Consider the following 22,825-nt stretch of genomic DNA (forward strand, 5'->3'; position numbering starts at 1 on the left):
GATATTCGGTGCGTGTATGGCAAGTCGGTGAGTCGACCGATATCACAGGAGGCTGCTGATAACGGTCGACTCGCCGACCGGGCGCCATAGAAGCATTCTTTTTTAGTGTGCAACGTATTAACCCTAAAATAAATACAAAAAGCTGCAAGAGCTGCTAGCTTGTGCAACACTCACTCAATGCTTTGCTGGGCTATACCGGTAGCTGCCAAGTCAGACTGAACTGCCTTTTATTCAGCGGAATTGTTCAATGGGCTTAGTTATTAAAGTGGCACAGTTATGGGAGGAGGAAAGACCTACACATTTCATCTCAGAGACACTTTATGAGGGTGGTGCAAGCCCTGCTATGTACTTGCATACATCAAAATATATTGTGGGTTATTTGTTCACACAAGAACCAAGGTCTATCCAAATCAACTAATAAGGATCATACCTAATATAAATACAATCAAATGCATTCCAGTATGCATGAGTAAGCACTACACATACACTGAATCCATATTTTGTTTGGTCATTATAGATCACAGGCCTATGGAAATGACTGACCTCACATGAACTCAGAAGCGAATTGGCAAATGATTACACAAGTTATACAAGATCCAGGCCGTAGAAAGAAATCATTTGATTTTGTTGTGCAAACAGTCAATAAAGTCTCTGTGTGTATTGCTGTATTTAGTAGTATCCCAAGAAAGAGACTATGTTAAAAAAAATCTATTAAAGTAATTTTACTAATAATGACCAAATAATTAAACCAAACAATACAGCCTAGGTCCTGACCCACTTGATAAAACTAAGATTAAGTGAAAACGGGACATTCCTGAGCTAGAGGACGACATGTGGAAGGACGCACTGCATCAAGTACCAAGTCTAACTATCTCCATGAGAGACAGTTTCATACAACTTCAGTTTATCTGCAGGGTATACCTCACTCCATATAGATTGGCAAAACTGTACCCACTGCCTCCGATACTTGCCCCAAATGTATGGCTGATATAGGGTCCTACCTCCACGTGTTTTGGACTGAAGTTTCTGACCAAGTAACGTAACTATCCCAATATCTACTCACTGCTGCTGTGTCTCCTCAGAATAGTAATTGACTCCATGCTCACCCCCACATGCAGAACTCTGCTACCTGCAGCTTTTATACTATGCAAAAAAGCAATACTATTACATTGGAAACTAACTACAGTACCTACTATTGCATACTGGAAAAGTTGGTTAATGACTCCTTGCCCAGGCAAAAATCAACCTATGTAACCCCCAAAAAATAATGCAGTATGGGGTACATGGATATCTGCACAACAATAACCATGTAATAACTTATCTAAGTATGCACTTACACTGTACCCTGTCAAATTCTGTAACATGGCTCCTAAGACTCCTCTCCCTGTTTCCTTTCTCTTAGGTTCTTCTACTTTCAAATTCAAAAATAAAAACTTAAAATAAAAAACAATACAGCCTAACAAGAATATGTGAACTTGTACATTTAAATGTGTAAATACTGTAGATTACATTTCAATACCCTCAATTTCCAAAGTGATTTTCAGCCTATTATCTCCCTGTTATCATATCATAAATACTGGCTGTGCTACACCTTTAAGCTGCCAATAATATTTTCTTCTTATATTGGCAGTATTGATATGTGATTTTTAACTTTGAATAAACTTTGTGTTTTAATCAGTGTCAAAGGTATTGTGCCCAGAGTTCCACGAAAGTGCACTTGTGAGTGTAAGACAATTGCCAAATATCTAAATCAACCAATAAGGATCATACCTAATATAAATACCATCAAATGCATTCCAGTATGCATGAGTAAGCACTACACATATAGAATAAGCCTAATATAAAAAATAAAGAAACTTTCTTGTGATCTAATTTAAAATTGAACTTTAAATTTAAAAAAATTAATTCTAATTAAAACTAATTAGTTAAATGATATATATTCCATATAATCATACATATGGAATATGGTTTGTATTAGTAGGACATATCTTTTGTCAGAGATCTGGCCTATGAGGCTTTCCAGCTGTAGAGAACTACTGTTCACTGAATCCATATTGCCTTTGGTCATTATAGATCACAGGCCTATGGAAATGACTGGCCTCCCACTAGAAGGTCTATCCTCACATGAACTCAGAAGCAAATCGGCAAATGATTACACAGGTTACACATGATCCAGGTCGGAAATAGAATTGATGTGATTTTATTGTGCAAACAGTCAAAGTCTCTGTGTGTATTGCTGTATTTAGTAGTAACCCAAGAAAGAGACTATGTTAAAAAAATATCTATTAAAGTAATTTCACTAATAATGACCAAATAATTAAACCAAACAATACAGCCTAGGTCCTGACCCACTTAATGTGGAAGGACGCCCTGCATTAAGTACCAAGTCTAACTATCTCCATGAGAGACAGTTTCATACAACTTCAGTTTATCTGCAGGGTATACCTCACCCCATATAGATTGGCAAAACTGTACCCACTGCCTCCGATACTTGCCCCAAATGTATGGCTGATATAGGGTCCTACCTCCACGTGTTTTGGACTGAAGTTTCTGACCAAGTAACGTAACTATCCCAATATCTACTCACTGCTGCTGTGTCTCCTCAGAATAGTAATTGAATCTACTCCCACCCCCACATGCAAACCTCTGCTACCTGCAGCTTTTATACTATGCAAAAAAACAATACTGCTGCATTGGAAACTAACTATAGTACCTACTACTGCATACTGGAAAAGTTGGTTAATGACTCCTTGCCCAGGCAAAAATCAACCTATGTAACCCCCAAAAAATTGATACAGTATGGGGTACATGGATATCTGCACAACAATAACCTTGTAATAACTTATCTAAATATGCACTTACACTGTACCCTGTCAAATTCTGTAACATGGCTCCTAAGACTCCTCTCCCTGTTTCCTTTCTCTTCTGTTCTTCTACTTTCTTTGTTTTCTTTTGTTATTGTGAAAATAAAAAAATACCTTAAAAAAACCAATACAAAAAAAACCAATACAGCTACAGAAACATACATTTCAATGTGTAAATAGATTATATTTTAATACCCTCGATTTCCAAAGTGACTTTCAGCCTATTATCTCCGTTATCATATCATAAATACTGGCTGTGCTTCATCTTTAAGCTGCCAATATTTTCTTCTTATTTTGGCAGAATTGATCTGATTTTTAACTTTGAATAAACTTCATGTTTTAATCAATGCCAAAAGGTATTGTGCCCAGAGTGCCATGAAAGTGTGCTTGTGAGTGTAATTGCCACTGTCTCTGGTACATTATATGAAAGTTATCAGAAGGAGTTTTCCTCATTGCCTAATAACTAAGTTATCCAAAATGAACAAGTACAGGTATGGGACCAGTTATCCAGAATGGTCTGGACCTGGGGTTTTTTGGATAAGGGGTCTTTCCGCAATTCAGATCTCCTACCTTAAGTCTGCTAAAAAAATTATTGAAACAGAAATTAAACCCAACAGGATTGTTTTGGCTCCAATAATGAGTAATTATATCTTAGCTGGGATCAAGTACAAGGTGCTGTTTTATTATTAGAGAGAAAAAGGAAATCATTTTTAAAAATGAGAATTATTTGTTTAAAATGGAGTCTATGGGAGATGACTTTTCCGTAATTCGGAACTTTCTGAATAATGGGTTTCCGGATAAGGGGTCCGATACCTGTACTTAGTTTGAAAGGAACTATAGGGTGAAAATTGAGTTGCTGGGGTTTAAGCAGTGCTATAAGAAGGGGTTTTTCCCCACTGCCTAATAACTACGTTCACCAAGATGTACTTTTTGTTTTGTACAGTTTAAGAGGAGCTTTGGGATGATAAGTGAGTTTCTGGGTTTAAGATATAAACAAATCCACATTAACTCAGAAGCAACAACACATAAATGTACCGTATATACTCGAGTATAAGCCGAGTTTTTCAGCCCTAAAAATGTGCTTAAAAAGTAAGCATCGGCTTATACTCGGGTATATATGGTACTTGCGCTCATACTACAGGCTATACTGTCGTTGCGCGCGTACCCTACCTCCCCTCCCGTGGGTGGCCGTAAGCATCATGTATACGCGGCGTGTGCAGGACAATATGCGCATCCTTAGGATTAAGCAGCATATGGACATTGTAGGACACAGTGAGTGGCACGGGAACTTTAGTCATTGAGACTGTTTCAAACTATCTATCACCTCTCTGTTCTGGCAGAGCTTCCTGCTGAAATATGTTTAAATAAATCCAACATGTCTCCTCATTTATTGATTTATAAGGAACCCCCATGTTTCTCACCCCTCGGTTAAGCTTTTATAGGCAAGCTGGTAACAGGGTCACCCTAAAATGTTCCTCTAGAGCAGTGATTGGAGGATCAGTTTTAGTTTGTGTCCTTAGCTTAATGCTTCAGATATGGAAAATATCCATGTATCCGTTATTCAGCCATACCCTAGGAAAGTAAAGTGGTCACCATAATTGCCCCTCATACTTGCTGGCTCTCATGGTATCTAGAGAGCAAATCAGTGATGGTGACCTGGATAGGAACTGGTCTGGGCACATCTTGATTCCATCTGTCATTCCTCCCAATTGATCCCGACCACTGCCCTGTTTCGCCATGGCCTGCACCCCCAATTGTGCTCACTGTTTTTATATGTATTGTATCTGAAGCTCTTTATGCACATGCAGTTCTTCTCAGGCTTATGTACAGTCACAAATAAAAAAGATAGAGAGATGTACTGGTCTCTATATTATGAGAGGTTTACATAACTTGCTAAGCTTTATGGCTAGTGGCACAGTAGTTGTTTTATCAAATTTATATAGAATAATTTTGTATTCATTAAAGTGACATCCAGAACAGCAATTTACTGTATGTAAAGAATACAGAAATGCCATATTTAGTTATGGGATTAAAGATTTTGTATACCGGTATATGGATGCTTTTCATGCTGCACCATTGAGGGGCTTATACTCGAGTCAATACGTTTTTCCAGTTTTCTTAGGTAATATTAGGTACCTCGGCATATATTCGGATCAGCTTATACTCGAGTATATACGGTATATTATAAATATCTGTCTGGAGTATCACCTTAGTCACTTATAGTTATAGAAACATCAAGGCAGGCAGGCAGGCAGGCATGGACAACATGTAGCCTACCACATTTTACTGCACTTTTACCCCAGACAGCTAATAGTGTCATGAAGAGCTGGGAACAATATCTGGTGGGACAGGTTGGCCAGTTCTCTTTTTGCATTTTAAAAGGGGGTGGCTTTTTTAAAATTGTTGGTTGTGGGAACTTGCCCACGAGGCCAAACTACATAACAGAACAATGTTATTAGTTATTAATAGGAATGGGTGGCTCAGCAGATCACTTAAATGATTTTGTTGTTACACTGACATGTTATGGAGAAATCGTAACTAGTAGCAGCCTTTGTACTGTACGGTCAACAAATGCTGAGCTTATGTTTTTTTAAAACTCCAGAGCAGAAAAAAACTTCCATTGTCTAAATGAACAATTATAGGAAAGAGGTAAACATTTTTCAAAAGAGCTTCATATTTTAGACTCGAAGATACTGAAGATTGTGCCTTCAAGTAAAACTGGCTGGTCGCAATAAACTCCACTAGATCCCATGAATGGAAACTTCTGATATTTATAGCAAGAAAATGGACTGGGAAATGAATTTTATTTGGTTAAACACAGCGCTGAACATGGTGGTGTGGGTGCTAATAGGAATATACATTGGGATGGTACATTTTTTAACAAAGGTAAAAACCAGCCCAGGGTCCAAGGTTACTGGTCGAGAAGGTTGGGGGTCCTGACAACTAGGCAGCTCCAGTGATTGTCCTTTTCTTTATCTACTTTAAGTTACTTTCTACATCAAAATATGCCATTATTACCATAGGGTTCACTTACAAAATTAACAAAATATGTAATATGGCCAGGGGTGCCCAAAGTTTTGCACACTGGTGCTGTATACACAGTAAAGGAATATTACACGTGAGGAATGTTGGTAGCTGCTACCATTCATAAAAGCTACTTGTGCCCATGCACACTTTCAGCAGTGAATATCAATGTTTCTAACCAGCCTGCTTGTTTATAAACACTGTGAAATTTGCACCTTGATAGTAACCCATTACAACCAATCGGTTATTTGCTTTTATTATTCTACATGAAATTGACTGGAAATAAAATATATCTTATTATATGGATGGCAACATTGCCACTCTGAAAATGTTACCAATAGCCTCAGAGCAATTGGTTAAATTGCATACTCTAATTTGCACATGTATTGGTGCATCAGATGCAACTTAATGTGCTCTACTAGTGTTAGTAAATGAGCCTTAACATGTTTTATAGCCATAACTGCCCCAATAACTGTATGTAAACTGCAATATTATTTTTGAACATGTGAAACTTGACAAATGCACAATTTCACTGGTTAAACTGGATGAAAAACATACACTAAAAAGGTTATTTTTAATTGTGGCGGTAATAACATGGCGCAATTAATAAATATGCAATTTCAGAAAATGTTTTTGCATGTGTATAAAATGGAAGCCAGAGAGCAAAAGTTTTTCAAAAACAGCCTTTTTTAAGTCATTTTATTAAGTGTCAACCATGAGAGCATCAGAAGAATATTCTCCTGAAAATTAAAATTATGACTTAAAAAAAAAATAGCTGTGAATGCTTGCTTATTTAAGCCACAGATACTGTGACTGCTTTCCTAAATGTGCCGGTTCCAAGATATTTAGTCACTTTCTAAATCGATTGGATTATAATCTGGGTCATCATCATCATCCAGCTCTAAATCATCCAGTTCCTGGAATAACGATTCATCCACTTCAACACTATTCCCGGCTGTAAAAAGAAACAAGATAAAAGGTGGGTTTTTTTTTGCATAACATCTCAATTGTACCATCAACACAGTAACAGAAATAAGGAAACATGAAAATAAGAGTACTGTTCTGTATTAATTAATGTTTTAATTTTGTTTTATTGTTATAAGGAGTAATGCAACCAAACATACAGGCCATAATGTATCAACCACTTCATTGGAATGGTTTGTCACCCAGACACAGTGCTACAAAACTCTTGGCCATCAGGATGCCCCAAATTGCTCTGTGTGTCTATACCCTTGAATGGCCCCTGACTCAAAAACATTGCTGAAAAGGGGCAAGCAGCTAAGCTGGACATGTTTGAAATGAATTTTAAAAACATTTATTTGTGAATAAATGTTTTTTTTTTCCTTTTCACTGTGTGCAATGCTGTTTCTCTAAACTCAATGGGGGAAATTCACAAACACAAATCCACCTAAATTCCGACTCAACCGCCACTTTTCCATTTATGGTGAAAAAAAGACAGTTTACAGACACTTTTGTGAATTTGTCGTTTAAGAGACATTTTTATGCCGTTTTAACAACATTTTTTCCCAACATTTTCCCCCGCCATTTTCAAAATGGAGTAAAGCTCAGTGTAACTCTGTCAGATCAATTCTAAGCTCTTCCGTTTTGGTTCACCCAGTCTCCAATTAACACCTCTGGTAGGGGCCCCATTGGGGGATCATTAACATATTAATGGGGGTTAGCAGCCTATTAACATTTTATAAACAAGTAAAACACTGATTTAAAAAAAAAAAAAAAGTTTAATTGATATCTTATATATAAAAAGTTTTTACCTCAATCACATTATTCTGCTAGTTTTTGCTTAATGAATAAGGCCATAACATTTTAAGTGAATATATTGTATTCATTTTTAAAGGAAAATTAAAGCCTCCCTGGCAAATTTTAGTTTTAGCAGCAGTGCCCCCTCTTTAATCACTTCACTAAAACGTGCCGCAACTAATCTGTGCCCCCAATAGCATGTCCAGAACTACGGAGCTGCTTAACAGCATTGGCCCCCACCTCTAGCTGTGCCTTTTGTTCCCAGCAGATTTTGGTGATCAGTAAACAACACATGCACACTGACACCCAAACTGGGATATTGGGGTATAGGGTTGGACTGGCCCAACAGGGCAATGGATAAAAAACCGGTGGGCCCTACGCACCTAATTCACAAAAGTGGAGATAGAGATTTGTGGATTAGGTGGAAAATCCAACAAAGCTATCTCCACTTTTATTTTGTCTCAATATCACCACTTTTAAGAATTCCCCCCCCCCCAAGTTGCTCAATTTTTAACCCTGGCAGAGCACTTTAATGTAAGCGCAGCTACTGGACACTGCGCATCACTAGTCTATGTGAATGACTAAATGTCTGCAATACAATTTAGGCTATGTCAGGATAAAGAACAACTACAATGTTTTACCTTCTTCCAGAAACTTGATATCTGATGTATCCAGATTGTGATCTGTTTCAAACAGCTGCTTTCCTAGATGGTAGAAGAAAACATCACTGTGTGACTCAAACCAGATATGCCATATGTAGAACAGTTCTTCATTCAAGTCTGCTTCTACTAGCTTAAAAAACAAAATCTTGGTCCATATGAATTTTGGCAGATGTACAAGTGGAGAATATGTATATTTTAGTAAGTGCTTGACATAGTAACGCTACCCATATGTTAGTAGATCTTATTTTTGGGGAGGTCTTCAGGTGGCAGGATATTTGTTTGACTCGGACACTCACATGCTGCTCCAAACCTATAGCGATCAGAAGACAGCTGAGGCTAACAAAGATGCCTTGAATACTACTAACCACAGAAAGCAAGACTTGCAATTAGTCCACACCACAAATCCGTGTGACAAAAGTAGTAAAGTTAAATGTAAGAAAGGGACTGTGCTCATAACAGCTAAAGCTGTTGCACAGTGCAGTCAGAGGAGGCAGACAGATACTACTGGGGGGCACATTTGATATAAAAGTTACAGTGAGGAAAGGAAAGTTTAGTTCAAGATTTGTGTACTACGCTGGGACACTGAGGAAAGGATTAGTGAATACAATATGTCAGATGGATACACTTAAAGAGGAAGTTTTTATAGTGACAGTGCTCCCACCATTAGTACAGCACTAGTGGATAGTAAAAGCAGACACTTACCAGTAAGTTTATTTTTTCCTGATTGCTCTTCTTCCTTTTGCCTTTTCTTTTTCATTTCGCACACCTCTGCATCAAATTTGGCTTTCCAGCTTAGAAAGTTTTCAATTGTGACTGGAGTACCATGAAAGCGCACCTGAGTAATGGTTAGTTAGAAAATCGTTAGATAAATGCCCCTGCCTCTGGTACATTATATGAAAGTTAACAGTAGGATTTTTCCTTAATGCCTAAAACCAAGTTTACTAAAAAGAAAACGTATATTGTTTTAAACACAAGCAAACAAACAGAATTCCTTGCTATGCTGCAGTCTTGGGTTCTGAATCCTTTTAGAACCTGGTGATATAGCTCCAATCAAAATAAAGAAAGCAGGAGAGAACCCAGATTGCGGATTTACTGCAAATCTCTTTGTTTGGGAAGTATCGTCATGACATGTTCCATGACGTAGCTCTTAACTTTGATTATGTGTATACTATTGTACAGCTTGAAAGAAGTTTTTGGTTTATGATATAAAGAATACTGCTGTGATTGTGCTCTCTAAATATTGTGCACACAACTTAGTTGCTAATAGTCAGAGGAACAGCACTTTTTTTAAGGCCAAATTGAACATGTAGCCTTCTAGATGTTAAAGGGATACGGACATGATTTTTATGGTGTACTTTTTATTTCTAAATTACACTGTTTACATAGCAAATAATTTACTCTACCATTTAACATTTTATTCTTGCACCAACAAATGTATATTTTTAGTTGTAATATTGGTGTGTAGGCAGCCATCTCAGTGCATTGTGCCTGGGTCTTTCAGAAGGAGCCAGCGCTACATATTAGAACTGCTTTCAGGTAACCTATTGTTTCTCCTACTCCCATGTACAGGTATAGGACCAGAATGCTCGGGACCAAGGGTATTCCGGATAAGGGATCTTATAATTTATAATTTGGATCTCCGTACCTTAAGTCTACTAAAAAAAATTAACATTAAGTAAACCAAATTTGATTTAATAGGGATTAATTATATCTTAGTTGGGATCAAATACAAGGTACTCTTTTATTATCAGGAAATCAATTTTAAAAATTGGAAATACTTGACTAAAATGGAGTCCATGAGAGAAATGCTTTCCGTAAAGGATTTCATACCTGTAATGGGAGGAGTAGCAATTGAGTGCAATTCTGATACCTACTGGGAGTTGCTATCTTGCTACCTTCCCAATGTTCTGCTGATCGGCTGTTGGGGGGGGGGGGGTGGGTGTGATATCACTCCAACTTGCAGCTCAGCAATAAGTGTGACTGAAATTTATCAGAGCACAGGTCACATTGCTGTAGCACCCTGGGAAATTAAGAATATAGCTAGACCTATGTGGAATGTCAAATTTAAATATAAAAAAAAAAATCTATTTGCATTTTTGAAAAACAGATTTCAATGCAGGATTCTTCACATAAATGAAGCTATTTTAGCAGATTAGGTCATTTTAATAAAATATGTAATGTATCTCTTTAAAAAAATGTCTACTGTTAACTCTGAAGATAGCATTTCTCTATAGGGCAGGAGTCAGTGGAGGCACCAGGGGAGGGGGTCACCGACCCCTTTCTGCACAAGCCTGTGTCAGCGTGTAGAAGCTGAGTGTAACACTGAGTACTGGCAGTAGGAGCTTCTAAAGGTACTGCTTCCTGTCTCTTTTCTTCCGGCCTCTCCTCTGATTGGCTGCTAAAGTTACAGGCAGGTAAAATGATCCCTGCTGCTGCTGTCTCCTGCTATGAATGTACGGGGAGGGAGGGGGGAGCAGGGGGGAAGCTCCTATGTGACCAGGGTTGCCAGGTTGGCAGTTTTCCCACCAAATTGGGTTACTAATTTAAAGCCCTGGCAGGTTTCCAAAGTACAAACCCACCAAGGTACAGTTTTGGGCTATTTTTTGGAGCCTTGGCAGGTTTGTAGTTTGCAAACTAGCCAAAGTTTTTCCCCTAGTGTGGGCTTAGTGTTAGGGCTTTAAAAGATTTTGATAAAGATAATTTAGGAGAACATATACAGATGATTTAAATGCAATAATACTTCTTCCTCAGACCTAAAGCAGTAAAACAACAGGGGTTACCTTTTCTGCTTCTTCTGCCTCTTTTTCTTTCCTCACTTTCTCCTCCTCTTTTCTGGTTTTGATTTGGTCTACAATTTCATTTAATTTATCCTGAACTGCAGATACTAAAGTAAAGATCATAACCATACCAAGATTTTCCTGAGCCTGAAATATGGAAAACAATACAAAAATACATTATACAGTACATAGTAATAGCAGAGACTAATGATTTAAAGGACAAATCAACCCCAAAATGAATTTTTTGCCTAACAATATTTGCTGAACTCCTGGTTGTTACTTTTTAGACAATGTTGCAAAGGTCAGTCTCCTCCAGCAAGACAGGTCTGTCAGTCTGCTGTCTTGTGTTACGTTGTTTCAAATTCTAGAGCCACCAGGCCAGAGAATAGAAAAGGACTGGCAAACACTACTTCTAATAGCAATTATATATACAAAACTAGAAAGGGAAGTTTGAGAACAAACTTCATGTTGGTTTCAAAAACGTGAAGTCACTGAATGAAATCTGATTGGCTGTTGTTGGATCCACCCAGTTTTTCTAACCTTGGACCACAGTTATATTATATAGTAAAAACCACTGTGCAAAGTTTGGGGATCCTGGTTTTAATAGTGTCTGAATGGCAGCAACTTAAATTTCCCCACTGAAAGTCAATGAGTGACATCTGATTGGGGGTTGGTGGCTTCGCCTACTTTTTCTAACCTGGAACTGCAGTTACCCAGTGACTAACTCTGCAAAGTTTAGGGACCCTAGGATTAATCGTTAAAGAACGGCAGCAGTTTAAATTTAAACCAATAAAAGTCAATAGGTGAATTGTGATTGGTGGTTGGGGGGAGTGCCCACTTTTCTAACCTTGAGTCAATGTCACCCAGTGACAAACAGTGGGCACCCTGGCATAAACAGTGTGAGAATGACAGCATTTTAAATTAAAACCAATGAAATCTGATTGGTTGTTAGTGGCCCAACCCACTTTTCCTATTTTTTGAACTGAAGCCCCCCAGTGGCCAACTTTGGGGACTAGGGGTGTAAAAATTGTGGGACTGACAGCATTTTACATTTCCCCTTGAAATGTGATTGGCTGTTGATGGCTCCTCCCACTTTTTCTAACTTTGAACCGCAAATATCCAGTGACTAACTTTGCAAAGTTAGGACAACTCTGGAATACTTAATGTTGTTGGCTCCACCCATTTTTCCTAACCTTTAACCATATTCTCCCAATAACCAACTGTGAAAAGTTTGGAAACACTGACATTAAACATGTGAGAATGGCAGCAGTTACAATTTCCCTATTAAAATCAATAAAATAAATCTGATTGGCTGTTTGTAGCTCCACCCACTATTTTCAAACCTTGAATATTTGTCACCCAGTGACTAAATTTGGGGACTCTGGCATAAATAGTATAAGAATGGCAGCATTTTAAATTTCAACCAAAAAAAAATCTAAAAATGCTTGTCCTTTGACAAGGAATACTCATTCAAAAATTCTATTAAAACGGGGCCCCCCAGTGGTCAAAGAAGAATGGTGGAATGTTTTCTTTGATTTACAAAAGGAACAAAAATCTAATAAAGAAAGTGCCCTATTAAAGAAGAAGGCTTTAAAGGCATTTTGACATTTTATTGCCAATAGATTAGCCAATTTACATAGGTTTATCCTATAGGCTAATGCTCACCCACTGGATTTAAAGCAGAAGCCAGGATAATAGTTGATCAGATTCCCAACTACAGACCGGTTTCGCCTTTCTTGAAGCTCATCAGTGTAGTGCAGGGTTTTCTGATCAGCTTAGGTAGAGTTACCGTGTGGTTACACAACAAATTGTCTCCTCTTAATAAGTGTGACTGAAGTTTATCAGAGCACAGGTCACATGACTGTAGCACCCTGGGAAATGAAGAATACGGCTAACCCCATGTGAAAATTTAAAATGAAATATAAAAAATAATCTGTTTGCTCTTTTGAAAAACAGATTTCAATGCAGGATTCTGCCAAAGAAGCTCTATTAATTGATTTGTTTTGAAAAAAAAAAAAACATGTTTTCCCATGACAGTATTCCTTTAATTACTTTCACAAACATGGTGCACAGTATATAGCTCATTGTCTGTCTAATCATACAGTGCTGCAAATGATGTGAAGGACATGGTAAGGGACAAAGGAGAGAGTCTGAGTATTTTGTTGAAGAGGATATACCCTAATTAGAAAGATCAAATTAACTTTATTTTCCTGTAAATACTGGGAAATTATAATACAGAAGCATTGCTTATATGCATAGTTACATTTATTCATATGAATTGGGTAGACATTGCTGCTTTGACAAGGAATACTCATTAAAAAATTCTATTAAAACAGGGCCCCCCAGTGGTCAAAGAAGAATGGTGGAATGTTTTCTTTGATTTACAAAAGGAACAACAATCTAATAAAGAAAGTGCCCTATTAAAGAAGAAGGCTTTAAAGGCATTTTGACATTTTATTGCCAATAGATTAGCCACAATAGTGCAAGCTAGAACACTATATTTATTCTGCAGAACAGAATAAACAAACAGAATAACAGATCTTCCCAGACTAATTTAGTTGCCTTTTAGAAGGAGGTGAGCGGGAACATCAATGCTGGAATGGCAGTGGATGTCATCTACTTAGACTTTGCTAAAGCATTTGATACAGTACCTCACAGAAGGTTGGTGATAAAACTGAGGAGTATTGGCCTAGAACATATTATTTGTAATAGGATAGAAAACTGGCTGAAGAATAGATTACAAAGAGGGGTGGTAAATGGAACATTATCTAAGTGGGCCAGTGTGGTTAGTGGAGTACCGCAGGGGTCAGTCCTTGGTCCTTTGCTTTTTAACTTGTTTATTAAGTTCTGTCTTTTGCTTTCACACATCTTCCTGTTACAGTTAAGGGCTCTGGCACACGGGGAGATTAGTCGCCCGCGACAAAACTCCCTGTTCGCGGGCGACTAATCTCCCCGAGTTGCCATGAGCTGCCAGAGTCTTTTTCGGCGATTTCGGGAAATCGCTCCGCCACGTGTGCCATCCCGCCGGCGACTTACATGTTCGCTGGTGGGATGGCGGCTCATGGCAACTCGGGGAGATTAGTCGCCCGCGAACAGGGAGTTTTGTCACGGGCGACTAATCTCCCCGTGTGTCAGAGCCCTAAAGCGGCATTATTTCTGGTCAGATGATCTCTGAGGGAGCTCACAGCCCATCACAAAATGGTGGCTCAAGGGAAAGGATGTAAAAGGGCAATATTTACTTATATATATTCTAGTTTGGCAAGATTCTGTAATAGGTCACTTAATATATTATAAACTATTTGTTGGTAGTATTCATTCTGGGGGTATAGTTTTCCTTTAATGAGCTGGAGAGTGCAGAGATGTGCAACTAAACTGGTAAAGGGGATAAAAGATTTAAACTATGAGGTTAGACTGTCATGGTTGGGATTGTTTTCTCTGGGAAAGAGGCGCTTGCGAGGGGACATGATTACTCAGCACAATTATATCAGAGGGGATTATAGACAGATAGGGGGTGTTCTTTTTTCCCATAAAAACGATCAACGCACCAGAGACCACCCCTTTAGATAAGAGGAATGGAGCTTCCATTTGAAGCAGCGTAGGTGGCTTTTCACGGTGGGGGCAGTGAGGTTGTGGAATGCCCTTCCTAGTGATGTTGTGATGGCAGATTCTGTTAATGTCTTTAAGAGTGGCTTAGATGATTTCTTGAACAAGCATAATATCCAAGGCTATTGTGATACTTAAATCTACAATTAGTACTGATGTTGGTATTTTTGGCTTATGTATGTGAGCGTATAGATAGGTCAGTTTAGGTTTGTGTGTGTGCTGGGTTCGCTTGGAAGGATTGCGCTTGATGGACTTTTTTTTTTTTTTTCCAACCCAACTTAACTATGTAATTTAATGTGTAAAATACTCCCAGTTAAAGATAAAAATATAACCATCCACTATAGATACCACTGTTATATACAAGTTTTTTTCAATTACTAGGTCTAGGTCACTAGTCAACGAAAATATTTCCAGTTTGACACATTATACATATACAGTGGCTTGCAAAAGTATTCGGCCCCATTGAACTTTTCCACATTTTGTCACATTACAGCCACAAACATGAATCAATTTTATTGGAATTCCACGTGAAAGACCAATACAAAGTGGTGTACACGTGAGAAGTGGAACGAAAATCATACATGATTCCAAACATTTTTTACAAATAAATAACTGCAACGTGGGGTGTGCGTAATTATTCAGCCCCCTTTGGTCTGAGTGCAGTCAGTTGACCATAGACATTGCCTGATGAGTGCTAATGACTAAATAGAGTGCACCTGTGTGTAATCTAATGTCAGTACAAATACAGCTGCTCTGTGATGGCCTCAGAGGTTGTCTAAGAGAATATTGGGAGCAACAACAACATAAAGTCCAAAGAACACACCAGACAGGTCAGGGATAAAGTTATTGAGAAATTTAAAGCAGGCTTAGGCTACAAAAAGATTTCCAAAGCCTTGAACATCCCACGGAGCACTGTTCAAGCGATCATTCAGAAATGGAAGGAGTATGGCACAACTGTAAACCTACCAAGACAAGGCCGTCCACCTAAACTCACAGGCCGAACAAGGAGAGCTGATCAGAAATGCAGCCAAGAGGCCCATGGTTACTCTGGACGAGCTGCAGAGATCTACAGCTCAGGTGGGAGAATCTGTCCATAGGACAACTATTAGTCGTGCACTGCACAAAGTTGGCCTTTATGGAAGAGTGGCAAGAAGAAAGCCATTGTTAACAGAAAACCATAAGAAGTCCTGTTTGCAGTTTGCCACAAGCCATGTGGGGGACACAGCAAACATGTGGAAGAAGGTGCTCTGGTCAGATGAGACCAAAATGGAACTTTTTGGCCAAAATGCAAAACGCTATGTGTGGCGGAAAACTACATTGCACATCACTCTGAACACACCATCCCCACTGTCAAATATGGTGGTGGCAGCATCATGCTCTGGGGGTGCTTCTCTTCAGCAGGGACAGGGAAGCTGGTCAGAGTTGATGGGAAGATGGATGGAGCCAAATACAGGGCAATCTTGGAAGAAAACCTCTTGGAGTCTGCAAAAGATTTGAGACTGGGGCGGAGGTTCACCTTCCAGCAGGACAACGACCCTAAACATAAAGCCAGGGCAACAATGGAATGGTTTAAAAGAAAACATATCCATGTGTTAGAATGGCCCAGTCAAAGTCCAGATCTAAATCCAATCGAGAATCCGTGGCAAGATCTGAAAACTGCTGTTCACAAACGCTGTCCATCTAATCTGACTGAGCTGGAGCTGTTTTGCAAAGAAGAGTGGGCAAGGATTTCAGTCTCTAGATGTGCAAAGCTGGTAGAGACATACCCTAAGGGCTCTGGCACTCCCTGTTCGCGGGCGACTAATCTCCCCAGATTGCCATCCCACCGGCGAAAATGTAAATCGCCGGTGGGATGGCATACGCGGCGGAGCTATTTCAGTGCCACCGCGTATACCATCCCACTTGCGATTTACATTTTCGCCGGTGGGATGGCATTTTGGAGAGATTAGTTGCCCGAGACACTGGAGCTTTGTCGCGGGCGACAAATCTCCCTGTGTGCCAGAGCCCTAAAAGACTGGCAGCTGTAATTGCAGCAAAAGGTGGTTCTACAAAGTATTGACTCAGGGGGCTGAATAATTACGCACAACCCACTTAGCAGTTATTTATTTGTAAAAAATGTTTGGAATCATGTGTGATTTTTGTTCCACTTCTCACGTGTACACCACTTTGTATTTATCTTTCACGTAGAATTCCAATAAAATTGATTGTTTGTGGCTGTAATGTGACAAAATGTGAAAAAGTTCAAGGGGCCGAATACTTTTGCAAGCCACTGTATATACATACGTATGTAAAAGGGACCAGCTAAGTGCATGACTTACCCGGCTGACTTCACTTTTGATTACCGCAGTGCCTATAGTACTATCTAGCCTATCCTATCTATCGCACCCCTGCCAATGTAGCCCTGGGACACATTTGGTCTTTGTCTCAGTACCTTCTGTGCTGCAGCTCTGGCTGCTGGTAGCTCAGATTACACAGCACAGTTGGAAGGGGGAGAGAGGAGCAAACTGAGCAGACTTTTGCTGTGCCCTGAAGGATTTTTCTGAGAGCAGAAAGTCTGACACAGAAGTACGTGTATACACAAATGAAGAAAATAAATCCTGTGTCTCTGTTGAGTGCATCTTTTCTGCGAGTGTTTATGGCTCTATTTACATTGACCTTTCTGATAAAGCTTACTTAGCTTTTACCCTTCCTTCTCGTTAATCCATTTGACTGATAATTATATACTTTTGCTGATATGGTTACTGTTTGAGTGACTTGCCTAACCTATTTCTGATGAGATATGGAACCAAATTACCTTTATTTAGACATGGGCAGATGCCAGCTTGTTTTGTCGAAGACATTTTCTGCCTATGTGTATCGAGCTTGAAAGATAACAGGATATTACTTTAGTGTGATGGCCCTCTGGCACTTAAGTAAAGATTCACATTTTTCAAAACAACCGGAGTGCTGCTGTTTTCTTCATTTTTGAATTTATCTGCCCGGGCAGTGGGTACAGCGTGCACCTGGGGCTGCAAGAAGCTATTTTCACTGTGTAAGTACATGTTAACTGATTCTATTGGCCCACAGGAATATAGTTACCCCCGGTGAAATCACGGCTACTATGGGTGGCTAATCATCCCAAAATGCCTTTCCCCTGGCAATAGTGAATTGTTCATGGAAAGGCATATGCATTGCTTTATGCAAGTCGCACAAAGTTTAATCCTGCAGGAGGATTCATTTTACTGCCGGTGCAAAGGCATCTTGGGGAGATTAGTCACCTGCAGTAGCTGAGATTTAACCGGGGTGACTAAACTCCCCTTGGGCCATCACCACAGGATATCACAAAACTAATAATTAAAAAGAAGCCTTTTCATGATTGGCTTGTTAAAACAGCATGTGGCAAGTGACACAATACCGCCTTTTTCAACATTATTTCAGTGAACAGGGCTTGCACTGAACACACTTTGTGTCTATAGCTTTAATTAGGAAATATCTAAGGTTTTTGTTATGTCATCCACTAAATGGTAACATCTTAAATTGAAGCAACACTCTATTTTATTTCTAGTATCCCCATATGACATTTGCTGAAAAGACAAAAAAATGCATTATGGAATATCATATTTTAAGTGGGAAGATTGAGGATACCTGATCTTTCAGCAAGGATAGTAAACTGGATGTATCTGTACATTCAAGGTTTTCTTGAGAGACTATTTCATAGACAGGGGCTTCATCTGGGTAGGACTCCACATAGCTGAATTTAATGGTTACTTGCACATCTGTAAAATAAAGCCGCAGTTTTGAACACATCTGCACGGTTTAATATTTTCTTTCTCCAGTAGAGGTCAATATTTGTAAGTAATCTATATGTTCCATGTATAAAAGTTATTTTATACAGTTGCCATTTTAGAACCATGTTAATAACTTTATTAGCAATAATATCAATATCATGCATCCCAATTCATGTGTAAACCTGAAGGTGAATATAGTTTATGTTATAAATAGTACATGGTTGCTGTTTTGTCAGTAAACAGCACCCACCCTACTGAGTTTTCCTGTTTATTTTATATTAACACCATTCCTTATTGGTTACATTGCCCCTTAGGGCCAGAACACACACAGTGTATCCTTGTTGGCCAGCGTGGAGCTACATTCATGCTTTTGCATTTGAGCTGATACCCCTTCAGTGTAGCTCCACACAGCCCCATGCAGTGCCAGTGGAGCTACAGGAAGGAGTGCATTACAGCAGATCCGCTTTCCTCTGCCTGTGAACAAAACACAGCTGGAAGAAAGCAGAGGAAAAGCTGTGTGTGCCCTTGCCCTTAGACTACAGAGTTCCCATTTGAACACTGACTTTCTATGAATAAAATTGTTTATGGTGTATTAAAAATATAAGATTATTCAAAGTTCTAGGAGGAACGCACATCAAGTTTTATAGTTATATCTATTAAACAAACGCGAGGAATATATAGCTTCTGCTCTTGAAATGCATGTGCCAGTGCAGCAATTGCAGTCAGGTGCAATACTTTGATCTGCAACACTGTGTGCAAGGAAAGAGGGGTGGGGAAAAAAGAAATTGTCATGGTTTTTGCACTTTGCTCCCCAACCATTGGCCTTTAACATGGATGAGAATGAGAGCTGGTGGGAATTAATTCTGATATGAACTACACTGCTAGACACTAACAAGACACTACACTGAAAGGGCTTCAAACTGGCTACACTCCTGTCATTTTTTTTTTTTTATGTATAACTCCCTAAGTATTTACTGAAAGGTAAGATATTGTAGCAATGATATTTGGCTGGTGTTTTAAATAGGAAAGATTTCAATGGTGAACTGTATTGTATAGACTTTTCATACTACCGGTTTCCAAATTGTTTAAAGGAGCCCACTGCATTGCTTTTGACAGGTTACTCTTAGATTGCCTTAAGTAGTAGTCCAAAAGTGTTGCTTCAAACAGCCCAAACATCAATCAGAGCTACAATGAAATCATCTAGAAGTGCTTGTGCCAGAATGTCAAGCAATTTGTGTGTGGAAAAGCATCCATATGTGCATCCATGCAACTAATGCTTGGCAAACACTGGCACGAGTACTTGTAAGTAGATTTAAATGTAAGTCTGCGGGGGAGAATTGAAGTCTTTTGGTGCCAAGTTTAAAGGTGCCATTACCCTAAAGATGAAGTATGCAAGTGAGATAAGACTAACTTCAGGGCTGGAGGTTAGCTAAACCAATGCCTCGGTTCCATGTGGAATGAATTTGAACTACTTATTAATTTACTGGCAATTCAAAAACTGTGTCACAAAGAAGAAACTAAAAATCTTAGGTAGGCAGGAAATGACAATTTATAACACTTAAAACCATTCACCAGTGCAACACTGAACTGCAGTTCTCTCAGGAAGAACCACTGATCTAAACACCCTTCTCTGCTGGTATTCAATTCCTACTAAGCAGAATGGGAAACACACTGTCTATAGCAGACACTTCTGTGAGAAGAAATGATAAACGCACAGTGCCAGCCTGGTACAAGTATCTGCCCCAAACAGCACATTTACAATTCAAGTAAGTGAAAAACAGGGGCCAGCTAATAAGATTCTACAGATCCAAAGTTCTCCCGGACAGGACTTTGCCAAAAAAAAACAAAAACATCCCATGTGCTAGGGGTCTAAAAGGTTTCAGTTGTATTTCAGAAACAGACTTTCACTGTATTAAAATTGATAATACGACTAGTCACCTCACCATCTCTGAATGATAAAAAGGACACATACTTTCCTCATTTTCTCCTGCTTCTGATGTTACTGTGATGGAAAAACTTGTAGGAGTTGTGGATAACACTGCAAATAGAATAATACAGAAATAAGTTTAATATTAACATTTAACATAGCTTTTTAATGAACATTATCATCAAGAATATATTTCCTTGAATCAAACTGTAGAAATATGCATTTACACTGCTCCATGTCTTCCTTACAGAGAACCAGAAGAAGACATCTCTTTGACAATACAGACCTAGCAAAACTACCATAGATGAACTGGTGGTGCTGTGGCAAAAGCTAAAGAAAATCTTGCTTATTCCTGATATATCTCACACATAATATATGATCTCACCTTTAACATCTGGCTTACTTGCTTTTAGAATATAGCAATTCTAGAAACACACTCACAATAAGAGCCATTGCTCACACTACATAGCCATGACACCAACCCTTTATCTAAATTTCGCTAAGGCTAATGGCACATTGGAAGCAGCATCTGTTTTCTAGACCATTATCACAGTCCCTTATTCCTACAGAGGTTTTGGGGTCTACACACTTGTTATTGCACAACTGGCTGTGGACATTTCAAATAGCAGGTTTAAGCTGGCCATACACGCACCAATAATATTGTACAAAACCTCGTTTCGTACGATATTCGTATGGTGGCTCGACAAGGTGACCGATATCGAAAAAGGCTGTGGATAACTCGTCAATGGAGCAATTTAAAAGATTTTGATTGGGCGCCATTGAAGGCGCTCGAGCAAAACCTACATTCTGAATCAGCAGAAGGAGGTTGAATTTCTATTGGTTCTACCTCCATAACGTATGATTCAGTACTGCAACCAATGGCCACACGGAAGATAGAAATTGCTACGTGTGGCCACCTTTAAGGTGGCCATACACGCACCGATAATATCGTACGAAACCTCGTTTCGTACGATATTCGGTGCGTGTATGGTATGTCGGCGAGTCGACCGATATCGCAGGAAGCTGCCAATATCGGCCGACTCGCCGATCGGACCAGTTTGAACATTTTGATCGGGCGCCATAGAAGGCGCCTGACCAAAATCTCCCTTCAGCGCTGAATCGGCAGAAGGAGGTAGAAATCCTATTGTTTCTACCTCCTAACCTGCCGATTCAGCCCTGAATGGTGTGTTGCGGATCTGACGATATTTTGTGCGACCATCTGTATGGCCAGCTTTAGATTAATGGCATACTAAGTGCAGTATCTGCCGACGTACTCCTATCCGCTCTGCCGTCTCCCACTGAAATGGAGTCGGCCTGTGTGCAGACACACACAGCGGATATCTGCATGCCAATGTGAACCAATGCAATTTATTGCTGACAGAGAAAAGCTGAGGCTGTGCCCTGACAGTGCTGCAACAATAGAGTTTGCAGACCTTATGCTGCTGTGGAAATAAGGGGCTGCAACAAGGTGTGAACACAAACAGGGGTACCATTCAGTGCGGGTAAATACTATGCAAGTTCCTTGAAGTGATTACAATCTATGAAATATGGGAAATGTCTTGACTACAACAATCCAACTGATGCACAGAGATTCCAAACTGTGTATTATCAGGACCTTTAAAATGTAAAACATTTAAAAAAAAAAAATAGTATAACAATTATAGATTTTAAAAAAATATCCTGATCTTCAGCATGCAGTCCTGGCATTCCATCCCCACCATATGGGGTCTGTACTTTCACAAAAGTTAAAAAAGGGACCTCTTTGGTGCAGAAGGTATTTTTTCTAAGCTTTATTACATATAGTGCATAAGCTAGGGTAACAGACAGCCCATTATTACTGAATCTACATTAAAGAAACGTGAACGTTCTCTCTAGTTGCCCTGTAGCCCCAGACAGACAGGTGCTGAGAGTTGCAGTTTAAAAGCAGCAGGCGCTACTAAGGTCTGCTCGGATCACAACGTAGTCATTATATTTACAATTCAATACACTACAAACTGCGACAAATGTCTCCTGACCCAGACAGGCCTACGTGTGCGCTTCACTGGCCTAGCGTCCGACTGTCAAACTCATGTTAGCCAATGGGTCCCACGAGTTCCCTCACAACAACCATCAGTCAGGGTCTAACCCAACTCCCACTGGACTACAACACCCAGCAACACCTCGCAGACATCGAATGCCGTGGGATTCTGGGAGTTGTAGTTTACTCTCAGAAGGAAGGCTTCAGGATGTGCAAGCACTCAATGAAAGGAACCGGTTTTCAAGCGCTGCTCACCAGTAAAGGAGTCGGCATAAATAGACTCAAGAGCCTCCAGCTCATTACGCTGCTCCTCGGCGTAGTCCGTCATGGTGTGCGGGCCATGGAGCGATGTGTGCAGAGAAACAAGGAGAGCGCTCAGCCCCTGACTATGGAGCCGGGCCGGTCACGCTCGGGAAAGGATCGTCT

General features: G+C 39.5%; 1 protein-coding gene across 1 annotated transcript; it reads right to left on the reverse strand.

The window, feature by feature from the left end:
• Positions 1–6,570: 6,570 nt before the first annotated feature.
• Positions 6,571–22,811, reverse strand: rwdd1 (RWD domain containing 1). Its single transcript, NM_001005815.1, is given in 7 exon segments — positions 6,571–6,843; positions 8,288–8,350; positions 9,011–9,143; positions 11,089–11,232; positions 18,313–18,443; positions 20,428–20,493; positions 22,655–22,811. Coding segments are annotated over 7 exon segments (720 nt in total). The 5' UTR covers positions 22,728–22,811; the 3' UTR covers positions 6,571–6,733.
• Positions 22,812–22,825: the final 14 nt, after the last annotated feature.

This window comes from Xenopus tropicalis, chromosome 5 (assembly GCF_000004195.4).
Source record: "Xenopus tropicalis strain Nigerian chromosome 5, UCB_Xtro_10.0, whole genome shotgun sequence".
NCBI classification, from domain to species: domain Eukaryota; kingdom Metazoa; phylum Chordata; class Amphibia; order Anura; family Pipidae; genus Xenopus; species Xenopus tropicalis.